The 19,680-nt window shown below is 44.8% G+C and overlaps 1 protein-coding gene across 1 annotated transcript; it reads left to right on the forward strand.

Moving 5' to 3' along the window:
• Window positions 1–61: 61 nt before the first annotated feature.
• Window positions 62–18,069, forward strand: LOC133530271 (trafficking protein particle complex subunit 12). The gene is made up of 11 exons (XM_061868150.1): window positions 62–285; window positions 380–621; window positions 935–1,015; window positions 1,968–2,048; window positions 4,643–4,820; window positions 7,326–7,489; window positions 8,236–8,379; window positions 10,335–10,481; window positions 13,234–13,400; window positions 15,887–16,010; window positions 17,803–18,069. The coding sequence occupies exons 1-11, from the start codon at window positions 156–158 to the stop codon at window positions 18,049–18,051; spliced, it is 1,707 nt and encodes a 568-aa protein (XP_061724134.1). The 5' UTR covers window positions 62–155; the 3' UTR covers window positions 18,052–18,069.
• The last annotated feature ends 1,611 nt before the right edge of the window (window positions 18,070–19,680 follow it).

Below are 19,680 nucleotides of genomic sequence, written 5' to 3' on the forward strand. Positions count from 1 at the left end.
CACTGATAAAGGCGTTCATAGTTTTATAACCATGTAAGTGTTTTATTTTTCAAAATGTATGAACCATGTATTAGGTTAATTTATGAAAAAACACTCCAAAACCGTCAGATGATGATAATTTTTGAGATAAGGGCAGATAAGTAAATAATCAAAAAATGGACAATAAGCCGTCATTAAGCCAGTATTTTGGCGAGACGGAAGTGCCGCCCGCCTCCCAGTTCTTCGACGAAATCGGGACATCGCCCTCTGATATGATACAGAGCGTTTACCTGGGCGAAAGTGAAGGTAACATTTCGGCTGTTTTTACTGTTATTTAAAGCGTAATTACCATATGTTATATACGCCACAGTGCATCTAACACCCGCTTTGTTGATTACAGTGAGTCAACCAGCAGCATCTAATATTTTCCCCACAAATATGACAGCCTCTTTCTCTCAGTTGAAAGTGAGTGATGAGATGAAGTTTGGAAGCGTTGTGCCCACTGTGAGTGGTACTACGGCTCTACCAGCGACTAGTCTGCCGGACCCTTCGACGTTTTTCGACACAATTGGCCCAGAGCCGCATATGGTGATGGCTACTCCCAATATATTGATTGAGGCTATGGATGTTCTTGCTGTTAAGGTAAGGTATTTTTTTTATTGTATCTTATAGGTAACTTGAGTCAATTTATCTATTCAGTGTTAGTTTTATTGGGCACTTTACTGACAAAATAGAGGCTAAACACGTGTCAAGGTTTATATTTTTGCGGTGGGAGGGTGGAAACATTAATTGATATATTAATATTTTTGATTTAATTAATTATTCATTGAAAACAACCATTGTAAACCATTTAGGTTAAATGTTAAATGCTAACAAAATCTGTCATATTTGTTTACATTATTTTCAATTTCTATGGAACCTGACTTCAGATTACAAGCTGTTGCCTTTTTCATAGGACCAACCAGTAGACAAGGAAGCAGACAGACGCCGAGACGCCTGGATACCAAGTGACGAAGCTAAGAAGGTCTTACTTAAGGTGGGTGCCATGTGAATTCATGACAATTTATTAGACATATTAAAATATACAATTAGTCTCAATTAGGGAACAAATGAAATATTTTATTAAATACCGTCACCCTAGGGACAGCTGGCATGAATAGGGACAACTGGGGTGAATAGGGACAAAACTTAAAATGTGATTTAAATGACAATCTCTTAAAAAATACTTACACAAATTATATCATTACACTGAAAAAAAAACATTAGATTTTGTATGATACAATTTGTGTGAGTATTTTCTAAGAAATGGTCTGGTATTCACTCCAGCTGTCCCTATTCACCCCGGTTGACGATTTTTTTAATTTGAAATTTTAAGTAGTCACACTTCTATATATAAATTATAAGTATGAAAGATGTCATGTAGTAAAAAAAGTGACCACCTAGGTCATTGGCCACCTAGCCCGCCAGTGGTTTCTTTAGTTTTACAAATTATTCAATTTATTCATGTTTAAGAAAAAAGTGAAAATTTAAAGAAAAATCCACACTAGATTTTCTTTTGTATGAGACATTTAAGTCTAAAATGGTGTTTTTAGGGTTCTGTACCCAAAGGGTAAAACGGGACCCTATTACTAAGACTCCACTGTCCGTCCGTCCATCCATCTCATCTGTCTGTCACTAGGCTGTATCTCATGAACCGTGATACTTAGACAGTTGAAATTTTCACAGATCATGTATTTCTGCTGCCGCATAACAACAAATACTAAAAAACAGAATAAAATAAATATTTAAGGGGGCTACCAAACAACAAACGTGATTTCTTTTTTCGTTTTTATGGATAATGGTACGGAACCCATCGTGCGCGAGTCCGACTCGCACTTGGCCGGCTTTTTTTAACCTGTGTGTCGCGATACAGGCGAAAAAATTTTACGTTCGGGAGGTGACGTACTAAGAAAATATTATAATATTAAATGTTCTTTCTTGTTTACTAGGCTCAATCCTGTCCAAAAGGAGCATTCTTCCCGGAGAGGGAAGCCCTCACATTGCCCGGCGTCATCTTTGACGAGGAACTGGTTGGTAACATACTAATTATTCGACTATTATAACTAGTCAGAGTGACCCTGCGTAAGAAGTAACGAAGCAAAGCTTTGTACTATGGGTGCTAGTCAGCAATATACTTAAATTATATAGAACAAATATTTATTTATTTATTTGACCTTTATTGCACAATACATGAAGGTACAAATGGCGGACTTAATGCCTTAAGGCATTCTCTACCAGTTAACCAATGGGTTAAACCAGAAAGATTAAGTAGGTACAGTGTCTTTTAAAGTAAAGTACCTGGGCGACCGAGCTTTGCTCGGTTATAACTATTTATTGTAATATGGTGGTCTATAGGTGATAATCTTAACTACGTTTTTTTACTAAATTAAACTTGTCTACAATAAAAATTAAAAAATTATATATAAACTTGAACATATAAAAAAAAAACAAAAGTTAGTCACCGGGCGAGATTCGAACCCGTAACACTCGTTTAGCAGTCCGCGTCTTAACCCGCTGGACCAGACCGACAGTGGCCGGCAACACGAAATTAGCGACCATATTCTGTGTCGGAAGAAAAACGCATGAAAACTCGAAAACACGCGTTTTCCCAAACATAAGACTAATCTAGATAGATTGTATACCCCCAAAAACCCCCATATACCAAATTTCAGCGAAATCCTTAGAGCCATTTCCGAGATCACAGAAATATATATACAAGAATTGCTCGTTTAAAGGTATAAGATGAATTTGTAACCGAGACTACACATGAATATAAACTATATATTAATAGAATACGGAATAATTATGTACGTTGCGTCCGAGTTATTCGTATTTGAGGCGCGAGGCCCCTCGGACCGCGAGGCTGTAGGCGGTGCCCCACGTCGAGCGCCGCCCCTGGGCGTCCGGCAGGGTGCCGAGAACGCCTTGCCGCGTTGAACGACAACGCCAATGTGCTGGGCGAGGTATGCCACAGCCTTCCGGTCCTGGTCCGGTCCGCTCGGAGTAAGTTTATTGGTAGTGGTGCGTCAAATATATTTGTAGGCAAGCTGGAATTGACATATTAGTATTTTATGCAACAGTTGTATAAGAAGGGTCAAAAAAGGCGAGTGGCGTGAGTTACAATGTGAGCCGGAGCCGAAGGCGTAGGCGAACATTGTAAAGGAATACGCCACGAGCATTTTTTGACCTACTTATACAACGTTGCATACAATATTTTTCCTACGAGTCAACAAAAATAAATATTAATTTAGGTAAACAAATTACAGCAAAAGTATATAGCCAAGACGCGCGAGCATACCTTGTTACGCGCCCGGCCCGCCCCGGGCCGCGGCCGGCCGGTCGGCGACACCTCCTCGTAACTCATGAGGCCCTGGTACTTGCTACTTGCTAAATTAAATTTTTGGACAGTTTTTACTCAATTTTGGCGACCGTAGCCTACGGAGACTAACAAGCAACGCTAAGCGGTCTTCGTAGTCTATGGATGTTGCTATATTACGGGTGTCACATGCGTGTTTCTGACTTATGAAGTACTTAATTATTTTTACTATGCAACCAAATGAATATTTTGTAAGTTGACAGCAATGCACTTAGTTTAAAACTGTATTCGTTTTGGTTTTGTTAGGTTGGTAGCCATTAATCGCAGTAACGTTATAGCGATTAAAAGCACTAGAGCTTTTATGAGGAATAGACAATATAGACTTTTCTTGAAACCTTTTATGTATGTTCTTATATTCGTGTTAATGAATGCATAAATGACAGATAACAGTAGAGGAGTAGGAAAAAATATAAATGGATCTTCTGTCTGAAAACTAGCAAATGGCAATCGAGTTCTATGGACGCCCTGCGACTGATTTTATATTGAGTTTGGAACAATGGTTAAAAATCGGCGGAGGAAACGAAAATGCGTCAGAATCACTCACGTCTTTACTGCATGTTTGGCCCAGGCAAATTAAACCGAAGAAAAAGATGGATTCTCGTATACACGTTGTCTTTAAAGTCACATCTAAAATGTTGTGTGCGGGTTGAAAGTTATTCAACGCCGAACGTCATAAATCTCGGTTTGGCGGATACCATGGTTTTTAAATTGCCTGGATTAGTTGAGCAATGTTCGACTTGAAAACGTAAGTGATCCGTGTAGTATACACGGTATAACATGAGGAAACGGAAGCTTTTAACAGTGTATTCCTGATCACATTTAGAGAATAAATGTCATATAAACTTTTCCGGAATTCGCCTAGTTGCAGAGTTAATACCATTAAAAAACATCTCATTATTATAACTTAGTGTAAAACGCCTTTTTGGTGGCCATGATGTCATTATGGCGCGTAGTTTAAATACACTTAATGATAGATGTCAAAAAGTGACAAGTAACCTTTGCAAAAACTAGGTTTTACAAAAACATGTAAATATTCATTTTCAGTGTCAGTTTTAATATAAAATTAACTTTTAACGTACTTTCAAAAATTAGAAAATAATTGTTTTTGGCGAAATTTACTTAAAATCTTATAAGTAACATTTTTTTCTTCTTTTGGCCTTAGAAGTGCGTGGTTAAAACCTTTCAGTTTTCTCGTGTTACACCGTGTATGTTTAATAAGATAGGTAATCGTTTTAACTGTCATTCCAGCCCGATTCGCTGCACGCCGTGGCGGTGAAGTACCTCGGCGTGAGCGCGGCGGGGCGCGGCGGCATGGCGCGCGCCGACGCGGCCCGCGGCGAGGCGGGGCTGCGCGAGCTGCTGCGTGCGGGCTGTCTCCGCGCCGCCATCAACCTGTCCGCCACGCTGCTGGCGCAGCACAAACAAGGTAACGTGAGCGCGGCGAGGCGGGGCTGCGCGAGCTGCTGCGTGCGGGCTGTCTCCGCGCCGCCATCAACCTGTCCGCCACGCTGCTGGCGCAGCACAAACAAGGTAACGTGAGCGCGGCGAGGCGGGGCTGCGCGAGCTGCTGCGCGCGGGCTGTCTCCGCGCCGCCATCAACCTGTCCGCCACGCTGCTGGCGCAGCACAAACAAGGTAACGTGAGCGCGGCGAGGCGGGGCTGCGCGAGCTGCTGCGTGCGGGCTGTCTCCGCGCCGCCATCAACCTGTCCGCCACGCTGCTGGCGCAGCACAAACAAGGTAACGTGAGCGCGGCGAGGCGGGGCTGCGCGAGCTGCTGCGTGCGGGCTGTCTCCGCGCCGCCATCAACCTGTCCGCCACGCTGCTGGCGCAGCACAAACAAGGTAACGTGAGCGCGGCGAGGCGGGGCTGCGCGAGCTGCTGCGCGCGGGCTGTCTCCGCGCCGCCATCAACCTGTCCGCCACGCTGCTGGCGCAGCACAAACAAGGTAACGTGAGCGCGGCGAGGCGGGGCTGCGCGAGCTGCTGCGTGCGGGCTGTCTCCGCGCCGCCATCAACCTGTCCGCCACGCTGCTGGCGCAGCACAAACAAGGTAACGTGAGCGCGGCGAGGCGGGGCTGCGCGAGCTGCTGCGCGCGGGCTGTCTCCGCGCCGCCATCAACCTGTCCGCCACGCTGCTGGCGCAGCACAAACAAGGTAACGTGAGCGCGGCGAGGCGGGGCTGCGCGAGCTGCTGCGTGCGGGCTGTCTCCGCGCCGCCATCAACCTGTCCGCCACGCTGCTGGCGCAGCACAAACAAGGTAACGTGAGCGCGGCGAGGCGGGGCTGCGCGAGCTGCTGCGCGCGGGCTGTCTCCGCGCCGCCATCAACCTGTCCGCCACGCTGCTGGCGCAGCACAAACAAGGTAACGTGAGCGCGGCGAGGCGGGGCTGCGCGAGCTGCTGCGTGCGGGCTGTCTCCGCGCCGCCATCAACCTGTCCGCCACGCTGCTGGCGCAGCACAAACAAGGTAACGTGAGCGCGGCGAGGCGGGGCTGCGCGAGCTGCTGCGTGCGGGCTGTCTCCGCGCCGCCATCAACCTGTCCGCCACGCTGCTGGCGCAGCACAAACAAGGTAACGTGAGCGCGGCGAGGCGGGGCTGCGCGAGCTGCTGCGTGCGGGCTGTCTCCGCGCCGCCATCAACCTGTCCGCCACGCTGCTGGCGCAGCACAAACAAGGTAACGTGAGCGCGGCGAGGCGGGGCTGCGCGAGCTGCTGCGCGCGGGCTGTCTCCGCGCCGCCATCAACCTGTCCGCCACGCTGCTGGCGCAGCACAAACAAGGTAACGTGAGCGCGGCGAGGCGGGGCTGCGCGAGCTGCTGCGCGCGGGCTGTCTCCGCGCCGCCACCAACCTGTCCGCCACGCTGCTGGCGCAGCACAAACAAGGTAACGTGAGCGCGGCGAGGCGGGGCTGCGCGAGCTGCTGCGCGCGGGCTGTCTCCGCGCCGCCACCAACCTGTCCGCCACGCTGCTGGCGCAGCACAAACAAGGTAACGTGAGCGCGGCGAGGCGGGGCTGCGCGAGCTGCTGCGCGCGGGCTGTCTCCGCGCCGCCATCAACCTGTCCGCCACGCTGCTGGCGCAGCACAAACAAGGTAACGTGAGCGCGGCGAGGCGGGGCTGCGCGAGCTGCTGCGCGCGGGCTGTCTCCGCGCCGCCATCAACCTGTCCGCCACGCTGCTGGCGCAGCACAAACAAGGTAACGTGAGCGCGGCGAGGCGGGGCTGCGCGAGCTGCTGCGCGCGGGCTGTCTCCGCGCCGCCATCAACCTGTCCGCCACGCTGCTGGCGCAGCACAAACAAGGTAACGACTTCATTTATACTACGTCGGTGGCAAGCCTGATGGTAAGTAGCCTCCGTAGCCTATGGCCGCCTGCAACTCCAGAGGAGTTACATGCGCGTTGCCGACTCTAACACTTGGCACCTTCGTTGCGCGGCAGGAACACACTATGCGTAGGATGTAGTTTTATTTGGCTATGGTTTTCTGTAAGGTGGAGGTAACTCCCCAGTTGGGGAAAGAACTCGTCTTTAGATCTGGGATGACATCCGCTGTGCCCTACCACACAAAGCTAGATGACATTCACAGTGCCCATACCTCACTTTTGGACGTAGTTTAAGGACATACCCGGGTCCTAAGTCCGGGTTTATTCTAGCTTGTTATTACATGGCCTCGGGTCACCCGCACCCACGGGTCACTTGTGCTCACATGTCACTCTTACGGGCTACTTACGCTGACATGTCACCCCACTCTCGCGAGTCACTCGTCTCGGGGCTCGATATAAGCGCGGCGGACCGAAGAGTTTACCCGTACGAACGACGTAAGGGGTTCGAAATGTTAGGACGTATTTTAAATTCATCGTTCACGATGTTATGTTTACGTAAAAATTAAATTGTAACCGAAGACTTAAACAAATGACGAATTAATATCGTTTTCCAGGGCCAGGTCGCGCCGGCCGGCTGCCGGGCGCGCGGCACTCGGCGCGCTCGCTGCAGCTGTGGCTGGCGCGCTTCTGCGCCATGCTGCGCGTGCGCCTCGCCGCGCAGGCGGCCCAGGAGGCCGAGGCCTTTGGGGACTGTGGCCAACCTGATATGTACTACGAAGTAAGTTTTCTGTACTCAGAAACAATGTAATAATTTCTTTCTAAACCATTTTATAGCAAAATCCTGGTCAAGGCACCAAATTGTAATGACCTTGCCTAAGAAACTGCATCCGTCTGAACACAAAGGCGTCGGTCTGTCTTAAACTGTGTCGTCAAAATGATTTTTATACTTTAATTTTTTATTATTGTATGTATGTTAGCTTGTAAGGTATGTATATATGGGCCTTAGTTGCCTGAAAATAAATGATATTTAATTTAATTACGGGCCCATCTCGCCACACAACAATTTTGACATCAGTGATTTTGACATCAATTTGGCATTTCCCCACCTTGTCTTTGTAAATGCCGTGCAAACTTAGCTTGATCCGACTAAACTAGTGGATCTTGGAGCTCCCAGACCTATGTGTATATGTGGACCTCGCGATGAATCTTTCGTAAGATAAAACAAACGTAAAAAAAAAACTTCGTCGAGTCATTATGACAGCGTACTCACAATGGTTTTAAGTGTCATGGACTCAATGCACTTAAGTCCTCTATGCCAATTTCCACCATTTTGAACATTACCCAAAAATCTTAAACGACAAGAAAAGAATGTAACTACTGAACCTGCTCACAAATTGTACGGGAATCGGTTAAGAAATGCGACCTGTAGGAGAGAACATCCGGACATACGAAAGCAGATTGCCCATGTCAATATGTATATTATTTTTGTATTATTTTATTAATTGGTATAATTTTGGTATATAGTTCTACCCGGACCAGTACGAGAACCGAACAGGCTCTATGGTGCCGTTCGCGCTGCGCCTGCTCATCGCAGAGATGCCGGCGCACGCGGGGCGGCCGGAGAAGGCGCTGCCGAGTCTCTACGCGGTGCTGGCCGTCGTGCAGCAGGTAACTCAGCGAGGGAATCGGGAAATTACCGACCATGGGCCTATTGCATAACAAAGCACAAGCTAATATTATTAGCGGTTTTGGTTGTAACTTGTACTTTTATGTTGCATAATAAAGTACAAGATACAAGTATCTAAATTACAAGCTAATAATATTAGTAACTCGACTTGTAATTTATAATTTGTTGTTGCATAATAATGTAGTAGTAATAAACTACAAGTTGCAAAATATTAGTACTAATAACTCATATAATTAGTGAATTTTACTAGTTTTTGTTGCAAAATGAAAGCAAAAACACAAATTATTAGAACAAACTTGTAATTATTTCTACGTACGTCAGGGGCACCATATTTTTAAAATATTAGTATACCATTGATGAACCGTTAAACCGTTATATCAAAAATGAACCATTTATTAAATTCATCTGATGACGAAGATGCTGAATTTATTCTACAAATAAGGCGACAGCGGAAAATGTACAGTAAGCGATTAAATTTAAAAAAATCAATTATAATTAACTTTAACTTCAATTATATTTTGTTAAATAGCTGTCGCCGAAAATATGTCAATATTCAGTATTCAAATTGCCGCCTAAATGTTACTTTTGAGAAAAAAAACATGACCTAGGCAAAGGTTTAACTCATTCAGCCAACAAATTTACTTATAATTTGTATAATTTGCTGATAATATTAGCACCAATGTTACAAGTTCCAATAAATATATTATGCAACAGAATATATTAGTACTAGTAATTTGAGATCTTATAACTTGTAGTTTAGAAATATTATTAGCAATTTATGCAACAGGAATATTCTTGTATTATTAGTAAAATCAAAAATGGTTATGCAACACAAATAAGTACGACTTGTAAATCATTGACTTGTAACTAGTATTATTTCCTAGTATTATAAGTAAACTTATGCAATAGGCCCCATTTTGTGTGTTCCAATATCTTGACTTTAAAAAATACGGGGTGTTTCTCAACTCTTAGCAAAGAGAATTTGAAATAGTAGTGGATTGTCAACTTATAAATCAAGGGCCATCGGTTAGAGCGATGGCGCCATAACCTTTACGTAGTGCCCGGTAAGTGAAAGAATAAGGATCAAAGTCAAATGGCGTTCTAAAAGTTTTAATTACGTGTCGAAAGTTTTAACGTGTACTTAGGACTTTTTAGAAGTAAAGTGAAAAGTGAAACTATAAAAAATATACAATAATAGCGGAAATAGTTTTGTTTTGCAAATTTTGAAAAAAAAGGAAAACCTATAAACCTACTTTCTCGTTGTGTTAATAACATGCTAAACAAATCATGGAAAATACATATTTAGAAGTGGAAAAATGTTTTCTCTTTTTGTATGACGATCACGTAGTATACTTTTCTCTTAAGTTTTTTGCCTTTGTACATTGCCAACATTTTTTTTTCTTTTATTGTATCTATACCTGTCCCTTATGTACAATAAAGTGTTTACATACATACATACATACATATTGTGGTAGATCACGTACAAATGTATAATTAAAATTGTAATTCATATTCCTCCGAGTTTCTTATTAAGAAAATGTCCCCTGGAAGTGTATAAGCGCTAAACTTAGATTCAGCAAGTATTTTCTATAACAAGATGTATTTTTTCCGCAAAGATATCCAGGACTTTTTTGTGTAGAATTTAATAAGCTTTAATGTTGCCTTACACTATATTTTCATAAAGAATGTAGATTTAGAGTAAAACGTGAATTTCTTCTGGATGGTACACATTTTCCAAAATGGCTGCGATTCCTCGAGGTCCCCAAAAGTCAAATGGTGTGGGCATGAAAAAGGAGCCTTAATTTATATACATACCATGACTGTTCAAGAGATTTCGAGGTTGGTCTTAATCCGATTGTGTTATTATACTGATAGTCGTTATCGAATCGATCGGTGATCTGAAATAAACGGTTTTTATTGAGTTATTTAATGTCAGATGTTGGCGAACCTGAAGGCTGGCAAGACGGAGGACGGCTCGGCCGTCCTGGCCGCGGAGCAGGACCGCGCCGAGTCGCTGCGGCTGTGGGCCGGGAGGGAAACCCGAGTGCAACACTCCATCGTCAACTGCGCTATCGCCCTGAAGGTTTGTATAACTTGACTTAAAGTCCTACGTCGCCTAGGCGGGGCAGAGGGCGCCCACAGCGTGCGTGCTTCGCTTTAGACCATGTTAGCCCGATCGCTGTCAACTCGGATGCCCCTGAGCGCCGCCAGGCCTTGCGGGGTCCATTCTAGGGCTTGCCTAGGGATGTGGGGGTTTGTATAAACTAACCTAAAATTCATTAGCACCTATTTTTGTAAGAACATCAATACATTGGGTACTACAACTGCTAAAATACGAGTACAAACCATTAGGAGTAAGGTAAGGATTTTGCGACAAATCGTGGTCACGGCACCAAATTGTGTGATTATGTTTTTGAAGTGAAAACTTCTTTAGCGGCGCTGTGCACTTTGGAAAAAATGTTAAACTCGCGTCAGGTGTCACGTGACCGTCAGATTGAAAATTCGTAAGACGGACACGTGACATCATGGTGACGTGCAAATTGAATGTCATCGAAGCCTGGTTACTTTTGGAAAATCGTATCTCATTCAATTGTGACATTTTATTTTCTTCATAATCAAAGTGCTGTCATAACGGTTAAAGAGGTTTAATCTGTGTTAATTGTGTTGTATTGTATCTTTGTGTTGTTGGGTGTCCATGATTCTCAAATTAATTAGAACTAACCATTAATCAATTGCAATTAATGCCGCAATTAATCAATTGCATTACGCATAAATTGAATTATAGTTATTTACATAGAATTTAATTTTTGGCTCAATTGCATTAACGTTTAATGGAATAAAATTGAAGCGCTGGTGACCTGGCGGTAAGAGCGTGCAACTTGCAATCTGGAGGTCGCGGGTTCAAACCCCAGCTTGTACCAATGAGTTTTTCGGAACTTATGTACGAAATATTATTTGATATTTACCAGTCGCTGTTCGGTGAAGGAAAACCTCGTGAGGAAACCGGACTAATCCCAATGAGGCCTAGTTTACCCTGTGGGTAGCAGTCGCTTACGTAAAAACTAGTGCCTACGCCAATCCTTGACATTAGTTGCCAACCGGACCCCAGGCTCCCATGAGCAGTGGCAATAAGCCGAGGCAACCGCTAAGAAGAAGGTCAATGGATTTTTTTTTTCATGTACTAATATGTAATGATTTGTTACTATTTCTTGGAACTAATAAAATTATTAAAAAATAAGCATATGAATACAAACTTCAGTGAATTAAAGATCGTGATATTTTAAAATGAGACTCGACAAAATAACCCTGAACCCTAGTGGAACTCAGATAAGGAGCAACATAGATGCTGCACCAAATCCGAGTTCCATTATTAGGTACTGCCAGGGTTCAGCATCAGCTCTATCTTGGATACTGCTCTACCATGTGCTCATCAAGACGAGTCGGATGACCAAAACAGCGTGTGCCTATGTCACACCAAACCTGCGTTCCACTAGATACTGCCAGGGTTCAGCATCAGGTCTATTTTGTGTACTGCTCTCCAAAGTGCTCATCTTATACAATTTAGATGACCAAAACAGCGTGCTCCTATGTTGCACCAACCTTGAGTTCCATTAGGTACTGCCAGAGTTCAGCATCAGCTCTATCTAGGATTCTGCTCTCTCAACTGCTCATCAAGGCGAGTCGGATGACCAAAACAGCGAGCTCCTATGTTGCACCAACCCTGAGTTCCATTTGGTACTGCCAGGGTTCAGCATCAGCTCTATCTAGGATTCTGCTCTCTCAACTGCTCATCAAGACGAGTCGGATGACCAAAACAGCGTGTGCCTATGTTGCACCAACCCTGAGTTCCATTAGGTACTGCCGGGGTTCAGCATCAGCTCTATCTAGGATTCTGCTCTCTCAACTGCTCATCAAGACGAGTCGGATGACCAAAACAGCGTGTGCCTATGTTGCACCAACCCTGAGTTCCATTAGGTACTGCCGGGGTTCAGCATCAGCTCTATCTAGGATTCTGCTCTCTCAACTGCTCATCAAGACGAGTCGGATGACCAAAACAGCGTGTGCCTATGTTGCACCAACCCTGAGTTCCATTAGGTAGTGTCAGGGTTCAGCATCAGCTCTATCTTGGCTACTGCTCTTCCAAGTGCTCATCGATACTGGTACTGACTGCCAGGGTTCATAAGGAGGATGACTAATATGCACTCAAAACATATTCTTCGGTCTTGCATACCTTTGATTCCTTAGACGCCTTTTATATAATTGCGATATTTATTATTGTTAATTATCAATCAGATTTTTAGTTTTCATTATAAATTAATTTAATTTTTAATGGTTTGTTAAGCAATAGCCATTAATTATCTTTAATTGTTATGTGTTCGAAATAAATTGATGTTAATGCAAATTAATGTTCAATGCAATTGATAATTAATTTTCCTTCAATCGTTAATGGTTAATTTAATTAACCTTTTCAGTGTTTAATTTTTAATGGTTAATTGCATTACTGCTCGGCCAACACTGGTCGTGAGACAGGCCTCTTCTAACTTGAATAGTGCTAATGATTCTCTTTTGAGAAAAAATGCAAAATCTCAGTTAAAGGTAATGTCGACTGTGCTTCCTGTAGAATTGAACAGAAGTAGCGCGACAGTATCTCGCCCGCGAGATAGACTATTCGTCTTTTTGTAATTGCATATTAAAGAGGGACGGGTAGTCTGTCTCGCGCGCGAGATACTGTCGCGCCACTCCTGTGCTAGCTCGGCTCTTACCAATTGAAGGGCTAAAGAAGTTTACTCTCATTAAAGGTATTATTGTACTACAGGATATTGTATGTATTTCAGGACTACCGCCTCGCCAGTAAGATCATCTCCGGTCTACAGGAGGCCGCGGCGAGCGCGGCGCAGAAGAGGGCGCTGGCGAGCGCCCAGTGCCGCCTGTGGCTGCTGGCCGGGCACTGCCTCGCCGCCGCCACACACCTGCAGCAGGCGAGGGAGCTGAGGCAGCAACTGTAAGTGAAGCGGGCCTGGCGAGCGCCCAGTGCCGCCTGTGGCTGCTGGCCGGGCACTGCCTCGCCGCCGCCACACACCTGCAGCAGGCGAGGGAGCTGAGGCAGCAACTGTAAGTGAAGCGGGCCTGGCGAGCGCCCAGTGCCGCCTGTGGCTGCTGGCCGGGCACTGCCTCGCCGCCGCCACACACCTGCAGCAGGCGAGGGAGCTGAGGCAGCAACTGTAAGTGAAGCGGGCCTGGCGAGCGCCCAGTGCCGCCTGTGGCTGCTGGCCGGGCACTGCCTCGCCGCCGCCACACACCTGCAGCAGGCGAGGGAGCTGAGGCAGCAACTGTAAGTGAAGCGGGCCTGGCGAGCGCCCAGTGCCGCCTGTGGCTGCTGGCCGGGCACTGCCTCGCCGCCGCCACACACCTGCAGCAGGCGAGGGAGCTGAGGCAGCAACTGTAAGTGAAGCGGGCCTGGCGAGCGCCCAGTGCCGCCTGTGGCTGCTGGCCGGGCACTGCCTCGCCGCCGCCACACACCTGCAGCAGGCGAGGGAGCTGAGGCAGCAACTGTAAGTGAAGCGGGCCTGGCGAGCGCCCAGTGCCGCCTGTGGCTGCTGGCCGGGCACTGCCTCGCCGCCGCCACACACCTGCAGCAGGCGAGGGAGCTGAGGCAGCAACTGTAAGTGAAGCGGGCCTGGCGAGCGCCCAGTGCCGCCTGTGGCTGCTGGCCGGGCACTGCCTCGCCGCCGCCACACACCTGCAGCAGGCGAGGGAGCTGAGGCAGCAACTGTAAGTGAAGCGGGCCTGGCGAGCGCCCAGTGCCGCCTGTGGCTGCTGGCCGGGCACTGCCTCGCCGCCGCCACACACCTGCAGCAGGCGAGGGAGCTGAGGCAGCAACTGTAAGTGAAGCGGGCCTGGCGAGCGCCCAGTGCCGCCTGTGGCTGCTGGCCGGGCACTGCCTCGCCGCCGCCACACACCTGCAGCAGGCGAGGGAGCTGAGGCAGCAACTGTAAGTGAAGCGGGCCTGGCGAGCGCCCAGTGCCGCCTGTGGCTGCTGGCCGGGCACTGCCTCGCCGCCGCCACACACCTGCAGCAGGCGAGGGAGCTGAGGCAGCAACTGTAAGTGAAGCGGGCCTGGCGAGCGCCCAGTGCCGCCTGTGGCTGCTGGCCGGGCACTGCCTCGCCGCCGCCACACACCTGCAGCAGGCGAGGGAGCTGAGGCAGCAACTGTAAGTGAAGCGGGCCTGGCGAGCGCCCAGTGCCGCCTGTGGCTGCTGGCCGGGCACTGCCTCGCCGCCGCCACACACCTGCAGCAGGCGAGGGAGCTGAGGCAGCAACTGTAAGTGAAGCGGGCCTGGCGAGCGCCCAGTGCCGCCTGTGGCTGCTGGCCGGGCACTGCCTCGCCGCCGCCACACACCTGCAGCAGGCGAGGGAGCTGAGGCAGCAACTGTAAGTGAAGCGGGCCTGGCGAGCGCCCAGTGCCGCCTGTGGCTGCTGGCCGGGCACTGCCTCGCCGCCGCCACACACCTGCAGCAGGCGAGGGAGCTGAGGCAGCAACTGTAAGTGAAGCGGGCCTGGCGAGCGCCCAGTGCCGCCTGTGGCTGCTGGCCGGGCACTGCCTCGCCGCCGCCACACACCTGCAGCAGGCGAGGGAGCTGAGGCAGCAACTGTAAGTGAAGCGGGCCTGGCGAGCTCCCGGGGCCGCGTCTGGCTGCTGTAATACTCCCTATTAATCCTGCTTTGATGATTCATTTCAAGACATGTCACTTTTCCCGAAAATGCAATCTAATTAGAACGTTAAATCGGAGTACTTAAGCTGAAATCTATTGACAGGTATGTGGCAGTGTTGACCGGACGTTCATTGCAATTAACCATTATAAACTGAAACGTAAACTGTTACTGTCTTGGCCAACGGCATTAACGTTTCTGCCAACACAGGTATGTGGTCGATAGATCGTACTATGCCTGGAAAAAGGATAGAGGACCATAAGAGCTATTGATTTGACACAGATGGGAATATGTACTTCATATAAATCATTCCAATTTGTCCTCGCCTCATATTACTCATGTATGACACCGATCACGTAGGGGGAAAATAAACTGACAATTTTCGCACTCTTCTCCTAATTTAAGGGTCTGTTCTATTTCAATTGTATTATTATATAATCTTTGTCAAATTATACCAAACGTAGTTTAATAACAGATTTTAAACCTGTATCTATGTCGGTAATATATTTGTATCATGTGTTCCACTGCAGCGTTAAAATTACTGAGCCGATTGTGATGGTGACTGAGAAGTCGTGTCTTTAAACATAACCTCTACAGCCCATTATACAAGAAAAAATAGCAGTCAAATTTAAATCAATCTTATTAAAAAAGAGAATTGTTTGGTTTTAAAATCAAATTCTGTTCCATATTGAAGTATCATTAAAAATAATAAGTTTTGTAAAAAACTTGTTTTTACAAAAACAAATGTTCTCTTAACATTGAATTGAAACTTTACAGATGTCCAACGCCCGACGTGCGAGAGTATGTGGATTTAGGCCTCCTCGAGGTGGCTCAAGGACGGTACAAGGAGGCCTACGAGAACTTTATCAAGGCGAACGACCAGGAACCCACTAACATCATGGTAAGTTTATTTAGAACTTAGGCCTCTCGAGGCCTACAGTCGATACAGGGAAGCCTACGGGAACTTCATCAAGGCGAACGACCAGGAACTCACCAAGGACACACCACCACGAGGAATATCATGGTAAGTCTATATAGAATTTAGGCCTCTGGAGGCCTAGGGCCGGAACAAGGAGGCTTACAATCAATCAATATTTTTATTTGTTAAACATACGTACATTGATGTTACAATTTAGTACTTAGTATCACTATGTGTTATTTATTTATTTTATACGAATTTTGTTTTGTGTTGGTAAGTTTAACAATAACTTACATGCTTAAATCTTATCTTACTCTAAACACTATATAATTTTTAGTATTGCATAAAATTAAAGTATTGTCTCTTTTATATTCGCCAATGGAGTAATACGCTTTGTTTGATAAGAATGCAAAGAGACGTTTCTTAAAAAGTCTTATGTTGTCTGTATTTAAAATGGCATTCGGTAAAATATTGAAAATTTTTGAAGCCATTCCAAAAACACTTTTAGATAATAATTCCGTTTTAAATGAGATGGTATTGCTAATCTTCCCTTGTTGACGTACACTATTAAATTGTAATTGATTTTTATTTTGCTTCACATAACATGCGATTTCATAAATATGTAGGCATGGGAAAGTCAGTACACGTAGTCCAATGAAATGTTCTTTACAAGAGTCAGTTGGTGGGATACCACATACGGCGCGAATACATATTTTCTGGCTTTTGAAAATTATCTCACAATCAGAACAATTGCCCCAAAACATAATTCCGTAACTTAATGTTGAAGTTACATAGGGATGATATGATGTGAGAACCGTTGATGATTGATTTACCAACTTGTGTAAATTATACGAGCATAAGAATATGAATTAAGTTTACTACAAAATATTTCTACTTGATTTTCCCATGTCAACTTATTATCTACTCTTAATACTAAAAAGTTTGTCGCATTCGTTTCCTCTATTATATGGTCATTATTAGCTACAGTTAAATTATTTATTTTGTGAGTCCGTTGTTTAAAGTTCCTTATTTTAGGTTTGTCAAGCTATATTTTTAAATTATTAGAAAATACATTTATTTATGACAAAACGAACACGGATGACAAAAACATGTTGACATGTATGTGTAACATTTAGCGCAAAATGCCATAAAAGGGTCACAACTCAGCATGTACCTGGCAAATCCAGCGCTGTTCTTCCGTTGTGCATATTCGGATCAAGCCATGCAATAACCGTAATAACCGATAAGTGCTTATATCTATATTTGCATTTTCTGCCGAGAAAAATATTGGTTATATATATTAAAAATAGTAGAGGCTCCAGGATGCTTCCTTGTGGTACCCCGTACTTTATTTCTCTGATATCTGAAGAATATGTAACTTCAGTTTTGGACTTGACGCATAATTGACTGACTTGCGTTATTTGTTTTCGATTGTCTAGATATGATTTTATCAGGTCATGCATATTTCCGCGTACTCCATATTGAAATAGTTTGCCTAGAAGGATATTGTGATCCACGAAGTCAAAAGCCTTTGACATGTCCTTACGAGAACTTAATCAAGGCGAACGACCAGAAACCCACTAATATCATGGCAAGTCTATATAAGACAGGCCTGTCGAGGCCTAGGGTCGATATAAGAAGGCCTATGTGGACTTCATCAAGGCGAATGCATTCCCTAAGATGCTCAACATTCCATTTTTTTAAGAGTCGTTCGTTTTAGGTAATATGTAACAACTTAGTTTCCTTATTAGTCAAATACCCCGTGTCCTGGTAGGTGGCCAACAACCTGGCGGTGTGCCTGCTGTACCTGGGCCGCCTGAAGGAGGCCATCGCGGCGCTGCAGGCCGCCCTGCGCGCGGCGCCCGAGCGCGCGCTCGGGCCCCGCCTGCTGCTCAACCTGTGCACGCTCTACGAGCTGGAGTCTTCCAAAAACATGGACAAGAAGCTGAATTTGTTGAGGATGCTCTGCAAATATAAGAGCGATACTATTCCTAATGTTATGGAGTGTTTGAAACTTAGTTAAATATACTAATGATTTTTATTGCGTCCTTAAACTACTGAAACCGCTTACATGCGAGCGTATTGTTTGCCACTAACAAACATACATAGGTATACGTCGCGGCAGAAAGTCATGAATATCACCAAATATAGATTGAGTAAGATGCGTAAAATGTCAGACAATTTCGTGCTTCGAATATGACAGGAAAACGAGATGACGCTGTACAGCTCCATACATTTTCTGGTAACTCTGTCAAAAGTTGACGGTTGACAATTCAGTGACCAAAAAACAGTGTTGGCCGAACGTTAATTAGAATTGAAAATTAACCATTACAAATTGAACCGTAACTAATGTAACCATCTGTTACGCTTTACGGTTTAATTTGTAATAGTAATAGTTAAAACTGCCGAAAAACATATGGCGCAGTACAACGCCATCACTTTTGGATGTCAAACTAAAGGGCACGTTTTTTTCTTAAATTTAACCTCTTTATGACAATCTCTTTGATATTACTATAAATATGCTCATGGGCGTAGGCAGGTAGGACGGGGGGTTCAGATGCCAATTGAATATTCTATTCAAATCACTAGCAAGCTGTAGCAGGCGTATGTTGACGTCAATACCCGAGCACGCGAAATATTCCAAATTTGTAAACTAGAATCAAACTTTGCTCTCAAGTGAAATACATTTTTTCGTCATCGCGAGGTAAGTATTAACATGAAAACTTTATGAATCTTATTAAATGTTTATGATTCAAAATCATCTCTTAAAAGTAAATAAATTGTATTAATCGTAGTATTATTCTACTACTCGTATTTATATTCTACGTGGTTAAATTGTTAGATAATTATTTACATTGTATTACTTTGTAAATTAAAAGAAATTTATGTTATTCAAGGTATATTCCATAATATTATGTAAATATTATATATAATTATCTATCTACACTCCGTTCTACTATCCGCACTAAATATAAAATAAAACTATGTAATTCGGTCAATAAAGGATAAAATAAAAACTGCCTTTCCTTGCATAGATTGAATTGATTTAATTATCCAAAGTCACGTTCGCATAATTGTCATTTTATTATAACTAAATTATACAGAACTTAATGAAATGATAAACTTCCGTGAAACTCGAACATTCAATTTATTACATCGAGTCACTCACGTTTTTGTCGAAAATTGTTCTACTAAAAGCGTGAGTGCCCCGATTTAATATATTTCACAAATGAAGTGCACAGGTAAGAAAATTCTGTGTAGTTCTTTTCAATGCTATACACCATGGAGAACCGATAGAAAAGGCGAATGGATAAAGAACGAAAGACACAGCAACATATAGTAGTCCACACGCACAGTAAAAATAACCTAGATGCTTTAGAATAAGGTTTATTTTCGGATTGCCACAAATTGAGCCGTTTTATTAAAAAACGTATATTTCCTAGGACTAGTACATACGTTTAGAAAACGTTTCTAAAGTTTACACATTTTGCTTTACCCATTCCCTTTTACTGAGAAACAAAAATATACAAACACGTTTTGTCGTTATCTGTCAAATTACCCAGGGACTGAAATTGTATTGGAAATGGCATGTTATCTCATTTTAATTTTGCCTATTATGAAACTATCACGATACGCTTAAGTATCTCAATAT

Source organism: Cydia pomonella, chromosome 22 (genome assembly GCF_033807575.1).
Source record: "Cydia pomonella isolate Wapato2018A chromosome 22, ilCydPomo1, whole genome shotgun sequence".
NCBI classification, from domain to species: domain Eukaryota; kingdom Metazoa; phylum Arthropoda; class Insecta; order Lepidoptera; family Tortricidae; genus Cydia; species Cydia pomonella.